This window comes from Bombus vosnesenskii, unplaced genomic scaffold (genome assembly GCF_011952255.1).
Source record: "Bombus vosnesenskii isolate JDL3184/JDL3185 unplaced genomic scaffold, Bvos_JDL3184-5_v1.1 scf7180000013274, whole genome shotgun sequence".
Classification (NCBI taxonomy): domain Eukaryota; kingdom Metazoa; phylum Arthropoda; class Insecta; order Hymenoptera; family Apidae; genus Bombus; species Bombus vosnesenskii.
The window spans coordinates 613663-640043 of record NW_022882932.1 but is presented as its reverse complement, the minus strand read 5'-3'; the positions used below and the strand labels follow the sequence as shown (position 1 = coordinate 640043).

The 26381-nt window shown below is 34.0% G+C and overlaps 1 protein-coding gene across 7 annotated transcripts; it reads right to left on the bottom strand.

Moving 5' to 3' along the window:
* Positions 1-2746: 2746 nt before the first annotated feature.
* LOC117231810 lies at positions 2747-25424 on the bottom strand. Of its 7 annotated transcripts, none has more exons than XM_033490624.1 (5): positions 16817-16832; positions 14942-15194; positions 8250-8500; positions 4404-4654; positions 2747-3797 (listed from the first exon to the last, which is right to left on the bottom strand). In XM_033490624.1, exons 2-5 carry the CDS (start codon positions 15006-15008, stop codon positions 3794-3796), a joined length of 573 nt encoding a protein of 190 aa, XP_033346515.1. In that variant the 5' UTR covers positions 15009-15194; positions 16817-16832; the 3' UTR covers positions 2747-3793. The 7 variants fall into 7 exon arrangements, with proteins under 7 accessions (XP_033346515.1, XP_033346514.1, XP_033346516.1 ...); XM_033490623.1 differs by lacking the exon at positions 16817-16832 and adding an exon at positions 15544-15871; XM_033490625.1 differs by lacking the exon at positions 16817-16832 and adding an exon at positions 15544-15871 and having other exon boundaries at positions 14942-15043.
* Positions 25425-26381: the final 957 nt, after the last annotated feature.

Here is a 26381-nt window from a genome sequence, read left to right as displayed (position 1 = left end):
ACCACTCAGTGTGATTCCGCAGAACCGTACGGACTGACGTTGCTCATAGCGATATCTTTTGTATATAATGAAATTGTAGAACATAAGAATAACGTAAGGCCGAGGACCGTGAGGACTCGTAGGCATCGTGATTGTAAATAGGCAGCAAAGAAAGCATTTATATATATATATATGTGTGTATATATATATATACATATATATATATACATATACATATTATTCAAAGGAAACGTTAATGTCGTTATCACTCTTAAGTCATGTAAAGATAAAGATGAAGTTGGTGGAAGACACAAGGAGCACACGCGCGAAAAACATAAATGATTAGCTTAAATGTATATCGAACAAACGTATTGCTCTTACCAGTGCATAACTGTTACTACCCGTTAAGCCATTAAACGTTTAAAAAGTAAACGAGAATGTGGAACCGCTATCGATGCTGCTTCTGCTAAAATGGAAAAATGGAAAAAAAAAAGAAAAGAACCGACAGCTACTTATAAATTACTACTGCGTACTTACCGCTAGATATTATTATTACTACTATCGTCACTGTTACAACCACCGAGATTGTTTCTAGGACTAACCCAATCATTATTATTATTGCTACCACTACTCTTACTACCGTCTGATATAGGATATTAGCGATGAGTATACCGACGCATTTATATTATCAACGAGTCTACGAAACGGCGAAACACTTTGTCCATAGTGTGTACATAGTCGACAGAAAGAGATTACGAATATTATAATGAGAGTTCGGCGAGTAGTGCTGATCCACTTGGCTAATTGTGCGTGAGATGATCGATGAGAGAAGATTCTGCGCGTGAAACCTCGATCTTGTAATAACAGTGCATGTACACACAGCCTGGTCGTTAATTGTCAAGATGTCAATCGCAAACACGGTGTACTTATCAAATTTCCAGGCGTTTAAGGGCGCGTCGAGGATCGACGAGCTCCATGAAAAGCGAGGACGATCCTTGATCCTCGTGCTCGTCGTGAATCGTCGACCAATCGGGTCGGGACGAAGGATACTCGTTCTTTTGTGCAATAGTTTCGAAACGTTCTGTGTTTGTTCCTTTCGTTGGAGAAATTTATTAGGATAAACAGATACGCGTACATAGTACCGTCGCGTCTATGTGAATTGTTATTATTTTTGTTGATACATTTACGTCTCTCTACGTTGTAAGTTGGCGTTTTTAATGGATCGCAAAGCACGCGAGGAACCAAACGTGTAAATATCGATACGTTCCTGCGCGTATCGCGATACGACGAATATCTTCTGCCTCTTGGGTGCTTAACGGTCGAAGGCTCGATGAAGAAAAGCAAATCTCTGACAATACACGTCGTCGAACCGGCAAACGAAGCGTTTCTGGTTTATTTCTCTGGCATCGATACGTATACGAGACGAACGAGGAAAAAAGTCGATGGCGACGTCCGCGTAAAATTATCTTTGACGTTTACCAAGTAACACATTGTATTACACGAGTACTAGTTTAAAACAAAGGATAGAAAGAGACGCGAGATAACCGAGATAGGCGAAGATATTTTCCGTGCAGCGCTTATTACTTTACAGACTGAAATAATTTCGTCACAGTAGAACGAGACAGTGTACATAAAAGTAAGAGAGAGGGGAGAATCTGGGAAGTAGAGTGTAGGAGAATCAATTATTCGTCTATTTCATGGACAGATGGGATGAAAGATACCGTGAGAAGAGGTATATACTTTAACCAAACACCGTGTAGTGAGAGTAATAATAAATTAAAAAATATAGCGATAGTCGGCCGACGATTACGATTAATCTTCGACGTTATCATTATTCTTGTCATTGTCATTATTATTACGATTATAATTACCATTGTCACTGTGATTAGATCTATTTTTTTGCTCAACACGAACCGCATACAGGCAGTGGGAAGGCAGACGGGCGACACGTTCACGATCAGTACGAGCTCGTTCTTCCTGGGAGTTACCATTTCGACGACATTATTGCTATTATTACCATTATTACCATTATTGTCGTTACGTTCTCGTCATTATTACGATTATTATTGTTGCCGTTGATAAAGTTGTACGAATATATAAGTTCAATGACATGCTTTAAGTAAGTATAAATGTTACTCCGATTGAATAAAGGGTATTTATCGATGAATCTTGGTTTATTCTTCATAGACAAGTCTTACAAACACAAAGTTCGGTGCTTTAAATCTTCACTTTCCACTTCTTACGACCAAAATTCGTTTTCCTTAGTCATGCCAGTCCGATGCACAAATCTCACTTAATCAGAGTATGTGAATAATGTGGGAAGATAGAGCGGGACAGAGATCGTAATGCTTGGTATGTAACTTTTAAGATATTAGGTATGGTAATTGAACTATTGGTTGTGGAATACATGATGTGGAATGTGAAATACGATGTTATAGTACGTAGAAGATTTATATATTCGATTTACTTCAAACAATTACTCACTTTCTGGTTTTACTGCGATTTCGGTACACTCATTCCGTTTTCTTCGAAAGCATGGATCTCTGCCAATATTGAGAATTAAACTTTAACACTTTATGGACATATTTTCAAGATGTCAAATTATAAAAAAAAAAGAAAAAGATTGATTTTTTAGCTCGTCATACTAAGAAGACCTCTTAAGATTTTTATCGATTATGGCCATAGTCCATATCGTTTTAGAATCTATCTATCGTTTCGAATCTTGTAGAAAACGCTATAAGGAAGTGGTGTAGGAAAGAAACTCAGGTTTAAAAGTTGCCTATCATTATATTTGCATTTTCGTTATAAAAAAAGAGTCTTGTTTCACAAAGCAACGTCGAACTTGACATAGTAACGTATTATATAATACCTGCATAATCGTATGTATCACAATAAAATGGACGTGTGAATGAGTTTTGCATATGGTATGTACATCGTGTAAAAATGATAATCATCGAAATTATATGGCAAGCAAACGTATTTCCTCTAAAAAGCCACGGGATTGTCTAAGCAATGAAATTCAGAACATCTCTAGTTCCGGCACGTTTTAGGGCTTCCCTCTCCAATTGCTACACGTCTTTTAAGGTCTCTTAAGACCACGTAAAGGTCTCTTAAGTTCTTTGACCATAGCAAATCCTATTCTTTTTAATGACAATGGATACAGTTTATAGATTGTGTACAGATATAACAATGTACAAACGCATCGAAGTGTATCGAATTATCGACAATTCGTATTTGCTATTTTAGATTCACTCTAAATTAGCCAGACGAGTTCGCTAATCATGCTTATACTGGTTTATTGACAAGTTCACTTGAAGTTTCGACAGCTCTGGAACTACGTATCAAGTCATGAGTATCTTGTGCAAACATTTAGGCTTGTGTCTCTCTAGGCGCTTTGCAGAAGGCACAATGTTTACATTCCCTTTGACTCTCTTGAGCTCTCTCTTCTTCGAATTTCTCAAGTTCTTGTAACAAAATTCGCCATCTGTAACGACCAATGTAATACGACTCTACCCTTGATCCTAGCTTCGATCGTGTCGTTGCGTTGATTCAGTGACAAAAGCGGAGTCCCGTTTGGAGAACTGTTCGTTTGATTCTTTGAACACAAATATTTTAGTCTACTTAAAAGAGGTCTACTTAAACGAGGCTCTCCCATCCTTGACGGTGCTGTAACAGCTATAACGAACGGCTGAATGGTTCGTACCATCTTTGCACTTTTGTACTTGGTCGGTTGGTAGATGTATTGCAATACACAGGAACTCTAGCATGCCGCAAGCCTTTCTTGTCGCGATCATGAGTGGTATTGCCAAATATTTCACCTAAAATAAAGAGAAATCATCAATATAATTGTATAATTACATCAAAAATCTGTACACATACTTATCAATAAAAGATTTATTTCTTTCAATAAAATTTCTATAGGAATCCATCGAATTCTCAGAAACTCGATCGAATCTCATACGTTATAGATATAACAGAACATTTATTGGAACATTTAATGCTTAATTAAACAATCTCTTGTTGTTTAAGTTTATTATTTGAATGAAAAAATCTTATCTAAATAGCGGGAAAACCAGCGAATTATTCACAGAAAAGTTTAAATGAACGGAGTTCTGACGTAACTAATACCATATTCGTAGTATATCATGACGTAAACAAGTTTTATAGAACAATTCGTAGCATCACCTGTAATAAACCGCGAAGTGAAATTGCATCATAGTTCCTCCCAGATGTATGGAATTCCCTGACTTCGTTCCATCCCCACCCTACGTTTCACGACGAGGCTAGGCTAACTAGTTCTCACGACTTACGAACGACACAATACGTCAAACACCTGTTCTTTTTATACTTTACTGAGAATCTATCAACTAAATAATCGAACGCTTCATCGAAGAGAAAGCAATGGATGCGTAATTGTATTTTACCTCGCGTAAGGCGGCGGCGGCGACGGCGTCGGGTCCCTAGAAACAATCTCCACGGTTCTAGGAACCATGTTGTGTACAGTTGGTAATGACAACGTGTTGCTATTGTTCGGCCTAAATAGATGACTAGGATTCAACTTGATGGCATCGTCGTAGCTAGGTGGCGCGTCCGTAACCGCTTCGTAATCTGGTGGTTTTTGTCTGGATCCACTAGATGGTTCCTCAATGGAGATTACGTGAATAGGATCGTCGATCTGCGTGATACAGAATTTATCACTCGAATCAGCGTTTGAAAAAATTATAAATATATATATATATATATATATATATATATATATATATATTTACATATATAAATATATATATTCAAGTACAAGACAATAGTAATTCAATAGAGTTCTATACTTAAAGCCATGAATGATCAACGTCTGTCTTTCGAAAGTGACCCCTCCGATCCAATTCGTACGAATCGATTCTTATCTCGTTAATATTTTACGACAGTATTACACGATCAACGGCAAGGATATTAACCCCAAAATGGTTATTCTTCTATATATATCGCGACTGGTCTATAGATATCCACCTACGTGTTTGCCTCGACACTCTTTAGAAACTTTATAGCTGGCCGGATCTAAGTCACGAAAGGGCGCGCGTTTACCGCAGAGTTACGTACGCCGGATACAGAACAGGATGAAAATAGCGCGGTTATTCGAGGCTATAAAGAAAGCTTCGCGGAAAATTGCATAATCGTTTTGTCGGCTCGAATCGCTGGGTGAATGACTGAGAACAGAGCCGATTTTTTCTTCGACGAAACTGGCGGCTTTTTTTCATTAGGTACAAATCGCAAATTACAGATTTTGCAATGCTGGCACTGGTAGTTCGGTTTCTATTGACTCAAGTGGCTCACGATTTCATTCGTGATTGTTCTATAGATCGATAAATGATCGTGTTTCTTCGTTTGGAAATAATCTAGCTGACGTAAAAGCCATTTGTAAAAATATCGCACGATTTTGTTGTTTAGAATTTTTTACTTGAGGCCAACTATAGAAGTTGGTATTTGAGAATTTCCTAGTTACTTATTTAATTCATTTGGACCTGTTTATGCGACTAAGATTCTATGATAGAAATTCATACTTGAAGGATCACCATTAAGTTTCATTTCAAATACATATTTTCTAGGAGAAATTATCAATGTATCTGTCGTAAATATTGCACGACAATAAATAATGCACTTTGGGATTAAGTCTCTTGTTATACTTATCGTTAGATATACACATGAATAAATATCTTATAATCGTATTCATGATCTTTGTCAGACTAATTCGTTTCGCTAATATGATTAATAATTAAAAATGAATGATCCATGATGAGATTATTAGTAATGGAAATAGATGATAATCTCGAAGTATAAATGAATATCAATGCATCGCTATATTTCCATTTTACTTAAGAACGATGAAATATTGTTTGCAAAACATGAATATTTCTTATGTATTTTTTATCATTCTACATTCTTGACGTTCTATTTTATTAATAACAGGTTGATTTTAAAATGTTAATTACTGTAAGAAAAAGGTTGCATAACAGAAAATTGACAACTATTTCAAATGTGTTTATTGCAGTTGGGACACGGCAGAATAATCGAAGGATGGCCGCCGATAAATATAGATACGTGCTTCCGGGTGAATATCCTTACAGTAGTAGATAAGTGTACTGTAACTACCAGCGACCTCCTTTATGCATCGAGCCACAGACAGACCTTTGCATTTCTATTGTTTCCCTGCGTGAACGAAAAGAGGAACAGTTGCTATTCTAAGTCACACGACTATACTACGCCCACATATCGTTTTAGTGACAAAATGCAGAAAATGTGAAGGAGAGGCAAAAAAGTAAGAGAAACAGATTTTGAAAGAACAATTTTTGCATGACCAAAATTCGAGTGAAATGAAAGCGTAGACACAATGGGGCGTGTAGGACAAAAGAGAACGTTGCAAACAAAGCTATGACAGAATCGCGAGGAGATAAAAGAAAACGTGCGACAAAAGAATTCGTTCAGTGATAATCGGAGGATTCTGATCGTCTGGTTCCCAGAATTTACATAATACCTGTGAAAGTAATGCCATCGCGTCTACGATATTGCTTATAATTGTTCGAGGGATAAGAATTTTTAATTCGATGGCCATATGAATTAGAAATTTTATTTCTTATTGTAACTTTTGGCAGCATACTACGTGTTATAAAGATACATTAATCACATTCATGTGAAAATTATATCATAAGAAACGAACGAAAGTGATTTTTTAATACTTCTATACAGGATACATCGCAAAGTAGTACTGTAAAGTGAGATATTTGACCACAAAAAGGGAATACAATTTCTTTAATACGGTTCCGTTTCCATGGAAATCGGTTTTGTATCAAATATACTTAGCTTCTAAATGATAACCTAATAGATCTTGATATACATCACTTATTGCTACTTATGTTTATAAACGTGGTTAATGTTACATTATTATCATCTATCTGTCACTTTACCGACTTGTTATTGATATTACTATTGATCGATCTATTAGTAACTAGTATTGATTTTAAAGCTAAGTGCGATTCTTTAATACTAAATAAATCCTCGAAAAATTATAAGCGGCACTGTGTACTATGCTTGTATGCTGTAACTATATGTATAATGAATTGTGGAACAAAAGGAATTACGAAAATTAATTTCGTTTATCGAACATTCTCTTATCGAACTTTAAACGTTGTGCATAAATTTTCACTCTTGACGAAGCTGATTTGTACCAAGAGTACACAGCAATTATTGCCGCTTTACGAAACGCTACATGGCGTATGTTAACTATGTCGATTTTAGGAGCTAGCGAGCGATTTATGAGGCGAGGAAAAGCCACTGCAATAATTTTGATCGAACTATATTATTTTTATCTCGTAGCCTGTTTACAAACGCTGTTGATTACGGTTCCCTTGCGTACTATTACTTGTGCTATAGACGACCGGTTCGCCGTCTATAATAGGAAGTTGACCTGGATCGATCTGAAAAACGCTGCAATTTTCGGAGGTCTCAATCAAGTATGTTTCGAAATCCTTAAACTCAAACAAAAGTTTGCCGCTGGTAAATTGAGCCGTTTACGGAGAAAATAAGGATTTTAACACGTGAAATAGAATCGAAATTAGATTCAATTACTCTTTCAGTCAATAGAGTTACAGCTGTTGTTTTATCTTGGGTCATTCCGAGAGAAAGGATTCAGATAGATTTCTCGATCTTAGAATATGAATACATAAATGTTGGCAATGTTAAGTGAACTGTCACCGCGGCTAAAGTTCAGAAATATTATCTGTTTAATCGGGAGTTTGTTCGAATTTACTACATGTATAGGTTAACTGTATGCACGTGACTAGTTCTTAAGTTGCTTGAAATACAAAGATGTAGTCAAACGTAGAAGTAAAATATTGATCTCAAATTTTCTTGGAACACTGTTGCTCGCAGAAGTTTCAATTTCATCTTTCGACTAGCTAATTAAAGACGTACGATTCGATCTGTTATTAGAATTGCACTTTATAGTATAAGATATATTACTTAGTTTTGTATTTTCTTTAACAACAATTACATGCTGCATACGAAAAAGATAAGTCAATCATAAAATAAGAATCAAATTCCAATCAATCAAATCAACGTCTGATTAATTTCTTCAAAATATGCCAATATGATACCAAATCATTCTCTCAACTTATTCGCAATCTCTACTCATGACAAATTTGTATTCCCTGACGTGTTTGACAATTTCGATAAAAGATAAAATGATTATCGCTGTAATGGATTAAAAAATGGAGACTTACCTGTGCTGTGATTGGATGATTTGTGTGTTGTGTGTGCATGGTTGCCCTACTTGGCGGTGCGTGCAGCCAACAACACATTGCGGCACATATGAGAAGTGCGCCTGCGATTATGCAAGCAACACCAACATATCGTACCGGTTCGACGTAGTTCTCTGCGAGGCCTAACCAGTTTATCAGTGCTCCAACGCAAAGGAGAACCATTCCGTACCTGTAGGGACGCTGCGAACGCCGCGACTCCTCCAAGGACATTGCTGAAATCGCAAACAGAGATCAGTTTTGCAACTTTCCTGAAAAGTTTCAGACAGATTTCCTTACTGTCGTATATCGTTCGATCGCCCACCGCGTTAAAGAAAAAATTTGTCGGGATAAATCTCGGCTTTTCTGAAGATCATTGTTTTATTATTAGATGATAGTGATTTCAGAATTTGTTCAGAAGAAAGATCGCTTGATCAATTGAATTTTTGCTTCCATCAGTTAGTAATGGAACAATTCTTTCTAACTTGAATTTCATATTTCTAATAATTTTCTGAATTCTGTAATTTGAATTTGAATTTGAAAATTAAGATTTGAATTTAGAACAAATTTCAAAAATATCAATTCAAATACTCGGGAAATCTCAGAGTTCACTGGCATTTTGAAAATAGGTTCACGTCTTTGGGTGACGCAGAGGATTTAATTTGTGGACACTAAATTATTGAACAATGACATAAACAACGATAGCGTATGCATGAAGAAACTAACGTTTGGCATTTCAGACGAAATTGTTGGTTTAGATATAGTTCCTCTGATTTATATATTTCTTTAGAATTTATGAATGGATTTGAAACTAAATTTATCGAGGTATGAAAAGTGTGTATCTATTGTTAGAAAATTTTTTTATAGTAGAAAACCTTTTGATCTTTACTGGGAGACAAACCTCTACGTAGATATATACCAAAGTATAGTTTATTTTTAGGTAATATTCCACTTCCGTGACTTGATTAGATTGACATATGTACGTACGATCAAGTTTAGAAAATGACGCTATATATAACTACGGCGAGGATATTGCCACGTACTTTATTTCCAACTGTACGATATTGATTCGCGCGATGCGCGATGACATAGTGGACACAACTCTGTTTCTGAACTTCGTTTCAGATCACGCATGATATTGAGTATACCTCGAGCAAACATGATGTATTTTAAGGGGACATACGTCCACTTAGTTTTCACTTTTTACACTTTTAATCGTTAAATACATACATATAAAACATATATATAACAAATGAATTTTAATGAATTTCAAATTGGACATAAAACCTTACCTTTTTCACACTTCACGTTTAGTAGAAAATTAGAAGAAGTGAAATTAGAAGAAGTCAACATAAATGAAATCTTACATGGAATTCAAATTACAAGGTAAAATTCAACCACAATTTAAGATATAGAAGAAAAACGCGTTTTCTTCGTCAATAAAATATGTATGGAAATTTGTAAACAATAATATCGCGTTAATGGCTATAATGGAAGTCAATGAATATAAATGACGAATAGGATGGTTACGGACAGGTAAAAGGTAGGAAACTTATTTGTAGAAGTGGGTTAGTCGAACAAAGCAATTGTTTGTCTAGCGACAATGACTTACAATAAAAGTTTGGTAAGTGACGCACAATGAAATCAAGGACAACGATAAATAAGGGTTCTGGAGAAAAGATAACCCGTTCCAACGAAAGTTTGTTTCTGCCACGAAAATGTTTATTACTCCCTGTCGCATGAAAAATCTCAACGACGTTATTCCTGCTGAAGCTGATATCTCGTAATCAAGACGTACTCTAAGTCTTACACGCTGTCCCTGGTTTCAAAATCCTCTTTGAATCTTATATAAATATATCCTACTTTTATCTTGGTGGTTTTTACCTTTCTTATGATTGTTCTATACAAAAGAAATCGGCAGCTAATTATGCATGGTATTGGAGCAAATATGAAAGTTTCTCGAAATTGGGTGATGCTGAATGTAATTAATGTGCGAAAAGTGTGTAAACATGATAAAATATAAATCGATCGGCGGTGTGTTTGTTTTGAGTGTTAAAGAAATATGCTCGCGTGAAGTAAAAATCTATAAATATTCTTCGGTTGCGAGAAAAAAAGATAGAGAAAAGTAGGCTACACGAGAATGAATATACCACAAAGGTAGGCCATCTCGGACATCAGCAATCGTACGATCGATATCTGTCACTTCTCTGCCCCGCCGCGCCGTATGCTATTTTAAAAATAAAAACCAATCGAATATTAACGCATCTATTTCACTGACTATAAAATGCGAACGATGTTCTTATCGAAGATCACGCGTGCTCTTTTGTATAACATGAGAAATTCGTCCGCCTAATCGCCCACAAGGAAAAATATAGTTCATAAACTGTTTGAGGAAATATCGATGTTAACCTTTACACTTTGAAAACTTTTATAATACGAATTGGTTAAAAACTCCAGTATATTTTTACGATGGACTTTTTGGAAGATATGCGTTTGTTTCGTAAAGCAAACGATAATAAATGTTTGCAAATTTCTTATCGGTGAAGACAGTACAAGAAGCAACATTTCACGTTATCGTTGCACTGATGCGATACCAAGAAATTACAAATTTCAAAGAGAACACAAACACCGCAAGCTGGAAAGAAGAAGAAAAAAAGGAAAACCTGATGCGTAATTACAAATAACAAAAGAATATGAATATTAATGAATGTAGCGTGATTACAAATTATTCTCTTTTGGTATTCAAATCCTAACTATAACTAAATACCGACGATCAGCAACGTATTATTATTTAAATTATATAACTTATCTCCTTGAAACAGTTCTCGCAAGAAATTAAGAGAGCAAAGGTATCTCAATAATGGAATTTGTAAAAGACGAATGAATACAAATAGAAGCAGGGAAACGCAGAACTGCAGAAAAAAAGGAAAGAAGTCGTAATTTCTCAGAATAATCAAATATTTAAATTATTATATTGCGCTTAACTATTGTTACTTAATATTTAAATCATGCTAAGTCACAATTGCGATACTTTAAAAATTGGATAGATTTTTTTTGTATGTTTGATATGAGAACACTCGATATCGTAAACACACTTTGGTATGAATGAAAGATTATGATAATTCCAAGTTCGTTCTAAAGAATTTACCATTGATTTCGTCCATATCCTAAAATGGCACTTAACACACGAGCAAATTCGTACTTTGATATGTGCCACACTTCCCGGTCGACTAAAATACGGAGTTATGCCTATCTGCGGCATACAGAGTTACGTCTTTATACCTGAGGATTACATCTGATAACGGGGCAGAAATCATAAAGATAAGGGATGATATTTTTTAAACTTATCGCTCATTTGTCATAAATAAATTTGTCTAAATACACGTGCAATACTTTATAAAATCATTCTCTTCCCTCGTTTGCTCAATGTGCCGTCGCGTGATTTTTTCATCACTTTGCACGTGATTACTCCGAAACCAGAGCATGACTATTATTGCACACGTGAAATTGATTTTCATTTGCATAGATGCATGAAATAATGGCCAAGGACGTAAGTTTGGCCACGAAAGGGGTATACTTCTTACAAATTGTGATCTTTACAAAAAGAGAAGGTAATTGCGAATAGAATTTGATAATAATTTCTTTAATAGAAATTTTATTCTTTTCCTTTCTTTCTTTCCTTTATTAAAGAAACAAGAAAAATCTGCATTACAATTATAGTATCTAAAATCAATTAGAAAAATTGATACTCCTATAGCTCAACTACTTATGGTATTATTTATATAACGTGTAATTCAAAGTATTTTGACGTAGAACACTGACACAAGAATAAATGAATTTAGCTGAACAGTTACACACACATACACAGAGATAGAATTAAATCGGCGCCTAAAAATAGAGCACATCTAGTAATCTGGTTTGTTCTGCTATTTGCAACATCATGGAAGTTTCTCTTGCGTAATTATGAAAATCCAGGACGTGTCTCTAGATGAAGGCTGAACAAGAACTGGAAGTAATCAGAAACAAAAAAAAAAGGTATTCTTTTAACAGGCATTAACAAACACTTCCTGATTTATAATTGAACGACATATGGATAGCAATATATCTGGTTTATGTACGGTTTATCCCACATATATTTACAGTAAGTTCCTGGGACATCGATAAGCTTCTACCGATTCTAATTGTAGTTCCTTTGTGAATATTCTATGAGACGATATCGCCAGTACCGTTTCTTACCATTCTATTCTGAAAGCGGAAAATACATGCCACAAAGGAAATCTTTAACCCAAAATTGCGTATGGGGCATCGCTTAATTTCAGCACGAACAATGAGTGTTCATGATAGGCGTCTCGCGTACGTGTGAATTTTCTCAACGGTAGAATCGGGCCATAACAGCCAGACAAGCCTCTGTCACGTTCTACCTCCATTTTTCCTGCACATAACGCAACTCAGCCGTCATTTTCTCTACTCTGCATACCTGTCGATGATTTTTGATACAGGAATTTTCTTCTTATGGAAACAGATAAGACACTATGACTCAAGTAGGAGTGGTGGTAGGATTAGGAAGGATTATCAGTGGGCGTGATGGTATTTTACAGAATGCGTCAGTTAGAATCTTGTTTTAATTTCGACACACTTCGATATTTTTATATTAATCTTATTATTTTCTCTTTGGTTTTTTGAAAATTAATCGCTTCAATGAAATATAAAAGATGTTTATAATTTATCATGTGTATTATAAATTCATGCTTCATCAAATTCAAAAGCATACAAATGACTCAGCGATATTTTTGGCACTTCAGAAACATATTCAGATCGGATTTGCAGTTTTGTTAGCGATTTCCAGAATATCGAGTCATGGGTGAATAGCCACGTCAATAATCTCTGAATTGTAAGCGATGTACATTTTGCAATAAATTACGTCGTTTCCTTAGGAGTAACCGTGAAGCTGTGCAATACTGAATTATTAAAACGTTAACGAATAATTCATATTAGGTATTCTATATAAGATAAATGGTCCGTGATACAGTGAATAACTTTGAGAAGAAATATTACGCAATTCCATGAATTGAGATAAGAAAGGATGATACTCGTAAAATCAAACCTGATTTCCAATTACTGTGAAACACGAGGAAAGTATATAAGCCTCCTCCCCAGGTGATAGAATTATCGCAACAATATGATGACAATGGAAAAAGGAAATGGTAATCAAAGACATCAATCATAAGCAGTTATATACGTGCAAATATTTGATTACTTAACTGATTTATGATATGTACATCGAATCGAAATCATATTTATATGTACTATCAAGAATTTCCAAAACGGATACGCGCCATTATCGATTAATTTAATCTCTAATAATTAAATTTCGTTTTGATAGATCTGTGTATCATTGATTACCTTTAATTATCGTTTAACCTCAAATTACATAGTGTACAAGACGCTTTAAGCACAAAAATATGTTTCTATGATCCCACACGAAGAATAATTGTTACAAAATGTATATATATGCGTGTGTATAAATATTGTTATAGGATGTTAATGAAATCATAAACAATGTGCACGTGATCGACAGATAGTAGACACGGTAATAGCAATTAAAAAACATTAGTAACAGATTAGGATACGTTATGATATTAAATTAATAACTCTTGTTCTTGCCAGCCATTTGGTTGATAGCAAAACAATAGCCCGATGATACGACGGGAGCGATGCAATATAAAACCTTAAGTAATTGCACAGTATATAACCAACTGTGATAGATTGAAATGAATGAAGTGCGTTTAGAATAACGACAGCGACAGCATAGAACAGTCTGAAAAGAATTTCAAACGTTTACGTGGAAATTGCAATAAAACTGTAATTTTTATAAAAATGTGATGCTTATATGTTTATGAATTAAAAATTTCATATTTTATTAAAATAGAAAGGGAACTCTGTTGCAAAATATGAAATAATTTCTTTAATAAAAAATCACTGTTTGCTTGTTATATGACAGTGTACTATACTACATTTCACAAGTATACCACATGCTTTTATCGTATCTTTAACATATTTAAAGTATTAAATGGTACAATTGCACGATAAATGACGAACTCATTCACACATAAAATATTCAATTTACATTCCAGCCATATTGCTTTAACTTTGTCATCCTTTTTTCACACTGAGCTAAAAATGAACCATCGGTCGAACAAATATTATTCATGCTCGAAGATCGCCTACATTTTAAATTTAATTTCAAACGTTCACTGTTCGTGATAAAATGGATCAAGGTTGCGTGGTTTTCACTATTAGAACAACAATGTCGCACGTAATAATAAATACACGTGCTACGCAGAAAACGTGAACATGAGAAACGTGAGAGAAATGCAGTAGTCTAAGAACCGAATGAGCATCAACGTTTCTGTTTTTTATACATTTACTTTGCAACAACATGTTTACCTGTGCGATATCACCGTATACAATCGGTAAAAACTTAACCGGTCTCATGCTTAACTAATACCCAGCCGTTTTTGCTTTTATTTTATCACGCGAAACGAAAATTAAAATGTAGCTATACCGGCGTCAAATCGAATGAAATACGAGAGATAGATGACGTAATGTATCAGCAAAGTAAAACATATAAAATTGGGATTCGCGACATTTAATAGATAAATACAGACAACAAATACCTGGTGCTATTACATTGAGAAACAGTATTGCACCATCGATTAGTGCACGATTCACATAAATACACATGTTACATCTCCGCGAAGTCCATTAAAATCTGCTTTCTATAAGTCATTCTTCTTTAGATCGAACACTATTCAGTACACTGGTTAGAATCAATATTCTTGGAAATGGACGAAGCACAGTTAATCGAATCAGCACAAGATGTTTACTCGATCGTTCTTCATGATCGTCAAATAAGCATCTATTCTGTTTCTGCTTTCAATAAAAACACTTGCAATTCGCATTCACAGTGCTTGCTACCAACGTTATATGTTGACGCGCTGTGGTGTCGAATAAATGGTTACGTGCACGTACGATTACTTGGTTGTTGAAAATAAAGACGGAGAAAAATTAGCCTCTGGTAGTGGCTTTTGTATCGACTTTCGCACGAGGTATGGTTTCGTGGAATACAGACTTCCTGAACGGAAGATCGATCTGTGTGTATACTTTCTCGCGTTTCGGGAATAACCCGTTATCGCGTACTATACTATACCGCACGTGACGTTTTAACGCTACACTACATTTAATATACGCGGTTCCCTGTTATAAATTATACATATACCGTTGGTTTCTCTGCATAGACTCGCGTTTTCGTCCCGGCGATTTCTGTCGATCGTTGCGTCAACGAGGCTACAACTGTTACATGGTTACACGGCCATTTACATGGCTTAACCTTAACCTAATTTTACACCTTGCGCCACGAGCACCGCTTAATGAAAGAAAAGCAAACAATCGACTCTGCGGCCGCTTAACTCATAAGTTAATGGGACATTTAATGCACCGAAATGGCTGCTCTTCCTGTTGTTAGATATTCATTAATATCGTGCATATTAACTGCAGAAAATTTTCAATTCCATGTAACTGTTTATATCTGTTCATAGCTCGAACATCTAATAATTTTACAACAAAATATTCACCAGTGGTAATCACATTTACTAGCTTTCGTATGGCTACAAAAATTTGACACTATGAAAATGAAATTTACGTATAAAACCTGATAAAAACATGCATTATTTTCCAAACATAACGTCAACTTATAGATGTGCTGAAAGTTTGATATACGTTATAATAGATAATATACTTTCTCTTTAATCTTATCTGTTATATTTCCTATTCTTCATTCATTTCCATTGTTCGACGATTGTAGAGAAATAAACTGCGCGACTAGAATACATGCTTCGTATTTTCTATTTAATGAAAACCTGACTGATAGTATAATCGATAGAACGCTAATCCTCTGGTAGTCTCTTCCGCACCCTACGTTTGTCTTGTATATTTTATAATTACACCTCATCGACGTCACTAGATAAGAACACACGCAATTATTCTGTTGTTTTATCGAAATGTTCATATGAGTGGCAATATAATGATTTTTTCCTGTTTCATATATCTTTAAATATCTTCATTTTGTACTCTTTGTGGCGTACTTTCTTCTCAATTATTTTGTGTTACAACCTTTTATTCACACTGTTAATATCTTGATAAAAAAATTCAAAAAAACATGTTAATGAATTCGTGGTCACTAACTATGATTTCCTACTCTGCATTAAATTGCTTCCACGAAAGCCTTAAAGATTACCGATAAAACTGTCGATTATTCCAATGAAATGTCAGATTGGTTTTATTATAAAACTCTTCATTCTTTCATAAGATCGAACATAATGTAATTCCAAGGTTGATGAAATCATCTCTAAAACCAGCTAATATTTCATTAAACACGAAGCCGAATAAAGTCACGATGTTCTCCTAAATATTGATACGAGTTTCATAAAATTGATGTAACCACGGAACGTTGCAGAATCATCTTATTTAAATAATCTCACAGTTTCACATACAGACGAGTCCTACGTGATTTATCGCGTTCCTTGTACTTCGTATAAATTTCTTTTAATAAATTGATTCATTGTGGTCAAAAACGTTACACAGCACGAAAGTTGCAGTAGCCTCGTGGCATTGTAAACGGTTGACTGATAGATAATCGTGCGAACACTTTTTCAATCACTCCAGTATCGATTTCCATTGTCACGCAATGACTGCAGAGGAATTCTTTGAACTCTGACCTGCGTCACGCGGTTCGCAGCAGATAGTCATACATTAGAATATCGTCTGAATACTCGCGACAGGGGTCATGGGTACCTAAGCACGTGACGCTTCTAACTATGGAAGTACCTTGAAAGTACGTTGATAATAAAATACTCAGCGAAAAGAGAAAAAGATCGATAATTGAAGACCTCTTGTAGACAACACTGTAAATACCAAATATCAAATTTTTTAGAAAATAAAATTGTTTTCGACATTCGATTTGTTTTGATTATAACAAAAGTTATCTTAAGTGTACAATAATCCAAATGCACCACAAAGTTTTGTGGAATTGTATTTATAAGGAAGTCTGTACGTGCCATTTCTTAGTTGCAAAGAAAACTGAATGTGCTATTCATTTAAATTTGCAAACAGTGTAAATATCAACTCTGTTTGTTCTTAAATAACTTGTACCAAAACAAAAAATACATTTTTTCAGGATGTTCGTTTTATCTTTATTACAAAAGTATATATTACAATGTTCCGTGCAAGAATTTCTATCACTTAATGCCATTTACATTGTTTTATACAGAGGAAATGTTAGACGTAAGAGTGGTGTTATCCTTTAACACTATTAGCGTTAAATTAGTTGTAACATTATTATTATTATCTACAAATGGAAATTGCTCTTAAATTCTATACTACAGTATTCCTATTGATATATAGGAAATTATATGTTAAAAAAGCAACATTTTTCAATTTTTGCACTTGGAACGTCATTTACAAGAAACCTTCAATTATGTATAATCCGTATTCGATCCGCAAATATAAAAAAAACGAAAACAAAAATCACACGGTCACTAGTAATACTACACAATATCGGTTTAAATACGATCACGTAGAGTAGATCATAAATTGACAAAAGAGGATTTTGACCAGTCAGTGGTCAGATTCAATAAATGATTCACAATCTCAAACAAATGATACGAGAGCATGAATGATAAAACGAAAGGAAAGAAAAGAACATGCATGCACACAGACATTGTATGTAACCAGTAAATAAATTTGCGGCATTGATATCGTGAGAGTTATCGTCGGTTAATAGACGCAACACGGAAACTTACGTCAAAATCGTAACTCTCACGAGATTGCAACGAGATTGCTTGAGAAGGGAGACGCCAATCAAGGAGAAGTGAACCTAAATTAAAAAGGAAAACAAAAGATGAAGAAGAGTGGCGAAGAGGAAAGACGAAGACGAAATGGAAGGCAAATATGATTTAGCTGATATCGCGCTTAAATGTGACCCGTGCTAAAGATGCTTTGTCTACCTTGGTATTTGCACTGTTATAAGAACAATTGATTTTTGTAAATTCAGACATTTACTCGTATCATATACATTATTCCCTGATAATTAATAATCACACAATACGATAACAACACATTTACCAAAAACATCCAAATTATAGATCTTACATTTTTTGTTCTTATAATTAGTAAAAAAATGAAAAATTATAATTGTCTATGTATGTTACAGATCAGCAAACCTAGTGTTTCAAGAATGGGAAGACTTTCGACTTGATCTAATCGTCAAGATGGACGAAGTTTTAGAAGATAATGTATTTACTATGTAGCTGATTCGTTTCACGTTAATGTTGTCAAATTAACAGAAATTTTATTGGGTGGTGATGTCACTTCAAAGAATGATTCGTCAATTATTTTACGTCCACGTTCACGGGCGAATAGCTCATACTTTGATTAGAAATTGCATCACTTCTGTTCTACTGCATAACATCACTCCTTTATTTTCTATTATATAAATTAACATTCTCATGTGTCATCTTTCAATGCTCTTTCTAAAAAGTTTTATTTAATCGGTGATATTCAACGTGCTAATGCGTCATGCAGAGGCGTTCTCCGCGATTTCAATCGAGTCTCTTCGTTTCTATCGCCGACACAATAAGTCAAGAAATGTAAGGATATTATCCAAATCAATTATTCAGAGGTAAAGTACTCCCTCTTTGTTTTATGTCGAAAAAGGATACATATGTGCTATCTCATAATTCATGAACGCAATGCAAATGGGCATCTTCGCGGGGAAATAAAAACAGAATGAAGGGGAAAAGAAAGGAGTAAAAAGTAAAAGTAAAATTTCTGGTTTCTTGGATAAATTGGAGATATGGATGCAAATTGCAGCGAGGTGATCTTTCGGCAAATCCCATCCGAATCCTGTGAAATGAACCGAAAAATTCGGAATCTCAATAAACAACAAATATTGCTTCGGAATTTTTAATTCTGTCAATATTTGTGAATATTTTGAATAGCCAGAGTATGTTCTCATATACTAATTAAGGTTTTTCGTACTTAAATGCACTTGTTAATTAGTTACATTGAAACTAATTATTGTTGTTAGTAACATAGTTCATCGAAGACAGAGCATTAAAATCCCTTGCCTTTATTTCAAATTCAATATGAGATAAGATTTCGTTTTTCTATAATTTATAATACGTGACTGTGTAATAATTATTTACAAATGTGTTAGTATGTCTGAAGTGGCGTAGAATATTCCACTAACGTTATATACGGTGTCGCGATCTACATGTATTCCTAACCTTGAGTTTATAGACCGAAACCAAGTGTAAAAGATTCATAAGCTGAGTTTGTTCGTACAAATAAAAGTGTCGATTTTTAAAGGAACATCAGTCGCCCAAGTTATTGAATTCGATGCCGCTTTACCATAGGTTCATTACCATCTTTTCTACTTATTTTATTTACCAGATTACACGCCAGTGAGTTGGCTTTTTTAAAGCCGTCGAATGTGATTTAACAAGAACAATTACCGTAAACGGAAAAAGACAGTAATATCCTATTTACGAACAATTCTAAAATTAGTCATGAATATCTTCTCACGAAAATAGATTTTTCTAATTGCAACTGCTATTACGACTACATAATCGACTGTTATTTGTTGTTTGAATCAGAAAACATCATTCATTTCACCAATTCATTCATAAAATAGCAAGCATGACATCAATCCAAATATCATTAAATTTCTAATCGACCCAAACTTTTACGACAAAATCTAATTCTACCATATTTCGTACTATACGTAGATAATAGCTATAGACATTTCCAGTACATTTTTCTATAGAACGTGTATTAAGAAACTTACGTGTAAGAAATATTTGCTTTGCAAATCTTTATTGTTATTTATTCAAATGAAATACTACTATTGACTTACAAAATCATGAAATTAAATTGAACAGTGGCTATGAACAATCGTGCGAGAACCTGTGTTCAGAGAGTTGTTTCGACATGGAATACTGAAAAGGCATATATAAGTAAATTTTACACGAGCATAAATGAAAAGTGGAGCACACACTAGGAAAAGGTTTAGTGAAAGTGTCTGCCAATGGCTCGAGATGAACACGTTTTTCAGCACGTGGTACGTGGATCTCATTTTGAATCAAAGCGCGTAGCTAAACGCGTGTTTTATTAATAACTCGTTATACTTGGTGTTCTCGTGCAATGATATCAAAATTGTGAAATAGTGAGTGGCGACGCTGCGCCAAGTATGAGTAATTCTTACTTCCGCAAACTGATTTTCAATTTTGAATTTCCTAATTCCAAATTTAATTAAAAATTGTTTTGCAGTATTCTTTGTATACAAATAATGATTTTATGACACTTTTTTCACTTCATAAATATCTTAACTATGTAATGATATATAGAAACTATTATTAAAACTATGTATTATTCAAAGTTGTGAGTGCTAATGAACAGTAACAAATTGTGATTTACAGTTCGCCTTGGACTTATCGACATGCTATTTGTCGACATAATTAAATTACCATACCCAGTCTAATTTCCTCTCGCAACTTCGCACTTCGAAGCGTGCTGCGTGATTAGTCGTTGACAACAGGATCATATTTTACACTTATCACGTGTTTTACGATAAATCCGCAATGACATTCACTTATTTATTAAATAATGAAGTCCTGAAATTCTTAAACATACCAAGTGCAGAATGATCTCTACTCTAGTATAAATATTTTTTTCTCTTTATCTTTATCTCCTTCTCCTTTGGAAATGAAGTATTTTTTTTGCATTATCAATATTCAAAACTATCGAGTTTTTCTCATAACGATAGTACTGGTTATCAAGAAAGTAGAAATTTTATATGTACCTTTTAATAACAGAATTAATAACAGAACTAATTTAAGGTTTAGTTTATGATAATTTCTGACAAAGAATGTTGAATTGTCTACTAATAATTACAGTATGTGTACATCTAACAGTATATCTTGTACATTTCTAAAATATACAGTGAGTAACTTTAATATTCAAACACCACAAAATTTTAATTTTGTCCCACTATAAATTTTTTTACAACAGAAAAAAACATGCATGATCAGATATAATATTAAGGCAATACTAAGGTTTAGTTAGCAATAGTATAAATTTTATTTCCATGACTTGTAACATTGGGTCAATAATATATCTTAAATGAAAGATCTGATTTTAACATTACTTTAATATTCGAACACAGAGATGCAGCAACATTCGTGATACTTTGTATTCCAGAACTCCAAGACTATCATTGTTTACAAACATGCTAGTCTACATATAAATACCATATCAAGCCTCGTAGCATCAGTTGCGTTTCGATATTCGTGAAATTCACAAATCATAATGACAGGCAAAAATAATAACAGTTTTAATATACGCCAACTCGTCATTTTTCATAATGCTAATAGAAAATCGTATAGACAAATTGCAGCCATGCTTAATTTAAGTAAGAGCACAGTAGAAGGTATAATTAAAAGGTTTAAACAAGAAGATCGTATAGAATCTATACCACAAAAAGGACAGCCAAGAAAGTTGGATGTCACTGATCAAAGGAAAATAACAAGAAAAATAAAGGTAAATCCTTCATTAAGTGCTGCAAAACTAGCTGACGAACTTTTGATAGAGATAGAAGAAGGTACATCCCCAAACCATACGCAGAACACTGAAAAAAGGTGGTCACAACGGAAGAGTTGCTTAAAAAAAGTCATTTGTAAAGGAGGCAAATAGAAAGAAAAGATTAAATTATGCACGATAATTTTAAAAAGAAGTCACATGGTGAAATGACGTAAATTTTAGCGATAAAAGTAAATTTAATATTTTTGGCAAAGAGTGGTTGGCGAAAAAAGAATAAAGAATCTAAATTTAAAAATATGAAACCCACTGTAAAGCACAGTGGTGAAAACATGCTTGCGTGTGAATCTATTGCAACGTTTGAAACGGGTGAAACAGTTTTTATTGATAGTATTAGGGACAAAAATATGTATTTAAACGTTTTAAAAAAATAAAAATGGCAATTGTTGATATTTGTAAATATTACCAAGAAAATGACCCTAAACATATTGTACAGGAATATTTGTTGTATAACTGTCTAAAATTGTTACACCCTCCACCTCAATCACCAAATTTGAAAGTTCATTGAAAACCTATGGGACGAACTAGAAAGGCGAATTAGAAAACTGCAATAACGTCAAAAGAAGTGTTGAAACAGCGATAAAAGGAAGAATGGAATGATATTAATACCGAATACTTGATAAAATTAATTTGTAACATGCCCCAACGTTTGAAGGAAATTATTAGTCAAGGAGGTTATTTTACAAGATATTAAATCACTTATAAAACATAAAAATTAAGAAAAAATTAGAGTGTCCGAATATTCAAGTAATGTTAAAATTAGACATTGTTTCATTTAATACGCATTATTTAACAAGTTTTGGATGTTATGTAAATAAAATTTATACTATTGTTTAGTATAACTTTTGTAGTATACTATCCATAGTATACTATTCCATAGTATACATAGTATAATAGTATACTATTGTAGTATACTATTGTTAAGTATAAAACTATTGTTATTTATACTATTAGACACAGTGCCTAAATATTATACCTGACTACTTACGTTTTTTCCCGTTATAAACAAAATTATAATGCAATAAAATAAAGATTTTGTGGTGTCAGAATATTGAAGTTACTCACTGTAAGTACGCTCAGGCGAATAGATAAACACGTCACTGACTTTCACATTTCAATTCGTAAACATAACAAGCCTGAAAAGGGACTTAAACATCAATGATAAAGCGGATTATAGAAATGTAACGACAAAACGTAATTAATAATAATTCTTTCAGTAATTGAAATCTCGTTTACGAGTGAGAATATGCTTCATATCAGCATACAGAGAAATGGCGTTATATTAATTAAAATTTTCATAAACCAATATTTCAAGTAAACAAATTCTACTTCGACTTCCTTGAGCACAAAATTAATAAACTTCAGGACTTCCACTTCAACAATATTATCATATTATGACAAGATACATTGTGTACGGAGAACACAATATCAAAACAGTGTATAAGGAAGTGAAATATGATCGCTATTATAACTGCAGAAACAATGAAAATTCTTAATTTTCTTCATTTCTCACAAAGGAAGTTAGATAATTGCTTGAAGCTGCTGGAATCATAGATATAACTTCAAATTTTATTAGTGACGTAATTTGAAACTTTAATGGAAACTATCAATATCCCACTTTTTCCTTCTCTCTCTCCCTCTTTTTTGTTAATATTCTCAATAAAATCTTCGAAGATGCGTCATGCTCATGACGGAATATTCCCGATTACAGTCACGTGATCGAGAGGCGCGACAATAGTTCACGTGCATTCGATCAAATGAATTAGTTATTATATCGTTAATTTTCGTATATAATTGCCGTGGAAGAGATCGGTATTTATGCATTCTGTCGTGAAGAAAAAACTGTGCAACGTATAAATCAAACACAGTTTATAAGGTTCATTAACAATTCGCAATTATAGTATTCCCATAGCTCTGACCAATCATGTTGTCTGTTCGACGTATATTGATTCACGCCTTCAAAACTAGCATATTTCCCACTTGTTATACATCGTTCATTGGAAGATTGTTTGATATATTCCATTTTTGATTGTCATGTAATTGCTGCACAGATAGTGGCATGTTTAATAATCGACGACAACGTATACTTGAATAATTTGCTAGAGTTCGCTAGAATTTGCTAGTATTCGATCCTTGATACCTCGAGTATATGTATTTGGCATATCTATCTATAAATCCTGTCTGACCACTTTCGTACGTCCCTGTTCACCGTGGTAATTTACGTCAGTGATGTCCTTAATTTCTGTTTACGATCGACAATCCGCGTTTGTATCAGCCAAATGACAGTTACCGGTATTTCCTATACTCCAATTCGTTGTACCACGATGACGATATAAATTTTCCCAGTCCTAGGAATCTGTTTCGTCGTCTAGGAAATGATTACTAGAGCGTATAAATAGCTTTACCATTTTAGAAAGCGTTTTTAATAGACACCGATAAAGCGTTTCAGATCGCTTCATCTAAAGCGAACTTCGTTTTGAAGCGATAAGATTTCGCAAACTTCTCAATATTATCTTTTAATAAGTTTCTTAAAAATTAATATTCATGTCCAAGTAATCGAAGCAGAGAATTTTTCAGACAAGTTTATTTCAATGATATCTCTATTTCAATAATTATCCATGAATTATAAATATTCTCATATATTTTAAAATATTTTTGTACAAGAAATTATAATTTTCTTCGAAATGCAATTCTTTTATAAATGCATTCTATATATCTAATACCCATATATATTTCATATTATACTATATATCTAATTGCAATGAATGAAATTAAAGAATTTGAATCAAATCCCGGATTTTGTACGCAAACAATCGAAATGTTAGCTTCGCATCGAGTTTTGTTTTCTCGGCGCGAAAATACAAATTTACAAAAGATGGAAAACTGTAAAATTAAAATAATTTTTTGCCTAACGTAGCATATTATATGCTAGAGATGCCTTTTATGGGGCAGAATCAATGAAGTCGAAAGAAATACCAAACTCCGTACACAAACAAATAAAAGCGCTACAAAATATCATGTAAAATTGTAGGGAAAAAACGCGATTCGCATTTAAACGAATCAATTAATAAAAAAGGAAAGATTGAGAGGATTTGAGATCTGCTTTGTGTCATTGATACTTATTTTCAGGATCGTGAGAAAAGGCAAACAATCTCTGGCACCTACCTCTGGACTGAATATGGCGATCGAGCCGCTGCGTTTTGACGATTCTCGTTTTTCACTGTTTTTCTCACAAATAGAACTTTACTCACTGAATCTCGTATTTTTAATTGGTAAGCTTTCACTGCTCTTCTGTGCATCTGGAGATCGATTCGTAGCGATACGTGCGATCGAGCGCGCGAACAACCCCCAGCGTAACGACACCAAGAGAGCGCAGCTGCCACACGGAGAACTCGTCGCGGACTGGCGTGATTCCCGCTTCTGTACGCTATTCTAACCCACGGCTGCCAGTTTTACCGCTTGACTCGGCTACGAGTATAGCGCGTATCATTGATGTGAGCGCAGACGTGAGGTTGCGTTGCTTTCACGCTGCGTGGGGAACCCGGTTTTTGAACATCGCGATATCCTCCGTGTACACTTCGGACTTCCTTAGATATCTTCGGTTTGCAGTTGTTGTATTTTATGTGGGTCACGTAGCAGTGTCTTTTGCTGTAATTATGCAACCGTGTTATGATAATGAAGAAACTGGGTACATGGTTTGTTAAAAGTTAAATGGTGGGTTGATATACTATGAGGTATGTCAAAGCGATGATAACATTTAGATAGGAAAAATATTTGCTTAACCTTAGTGAATAATTATCTCAAAAACATTTCCGACGGTTGTTTTGGCATTTAATTTTGACTACAGTAGAATACGTTCGACTGTATAAATGTTTTTGCAAGTGATAACATAATTTTAATATACTTGGAACACAACGAGATCATGAATTGAACTATCGAGTAACAGTGTCGACTGATGTTTCTGAGCTCAAGAATCACTCGATTCATACATGTAAACTGTTTTAATGATGGAGTTTTAATTAATTTATAAAAGTTATCGTTTATAGATTTTAAAACTTATCGTAACGTGTTTCGTCCGGTATTCTCCGGAAATGTAAGTAATTCCCTTTTTATTGTTATTTGATCGCAAATAGATTTACAATCTAAATAAGATAAACGCTCCATTAAATGATATCTTGAGTGAAGTTACGCCTAGGAACGCTTATAGTACGTGTCTGACTATGCTCGTCTGGAATTGCTTATGCTTACTCAGACCGAAGAACATTCTGACTTTGTAAATTTAATAGCGAAACTTTTCAGAAATTCGATATTCTCTAAACTTTAATTATTTATATTTTTACTATAATGAATTACACAAGTAACCGTTATAGAAGATACTTTGACGACATACAAATTTCTCGATCT

Bases quoted from the DNA above. Each gene is read 5' to 3' on its own strand.
- LOC117231810 (XM_033490624.1), bottom strand. From the start codon at position 15,008: ATGTGTATTTATGTGAATCGTGCACTAATCGATGGTGCAATACTGTTT. The intron at 8,501-14,941 runs GTATTTGTTGTC...TTGCGATTTCAG, and splicing joins TCTCAATGTAATAGCACCAG to CAATGTCCTTGGAGGAGTCG. The intron at 4,655-8,249 runs GTAAGTCTCCAT...TGTATCACGCAG, and splicing joins ATCATCCAATCACAGCACAG to ATCGACGATCCTATTCACGT.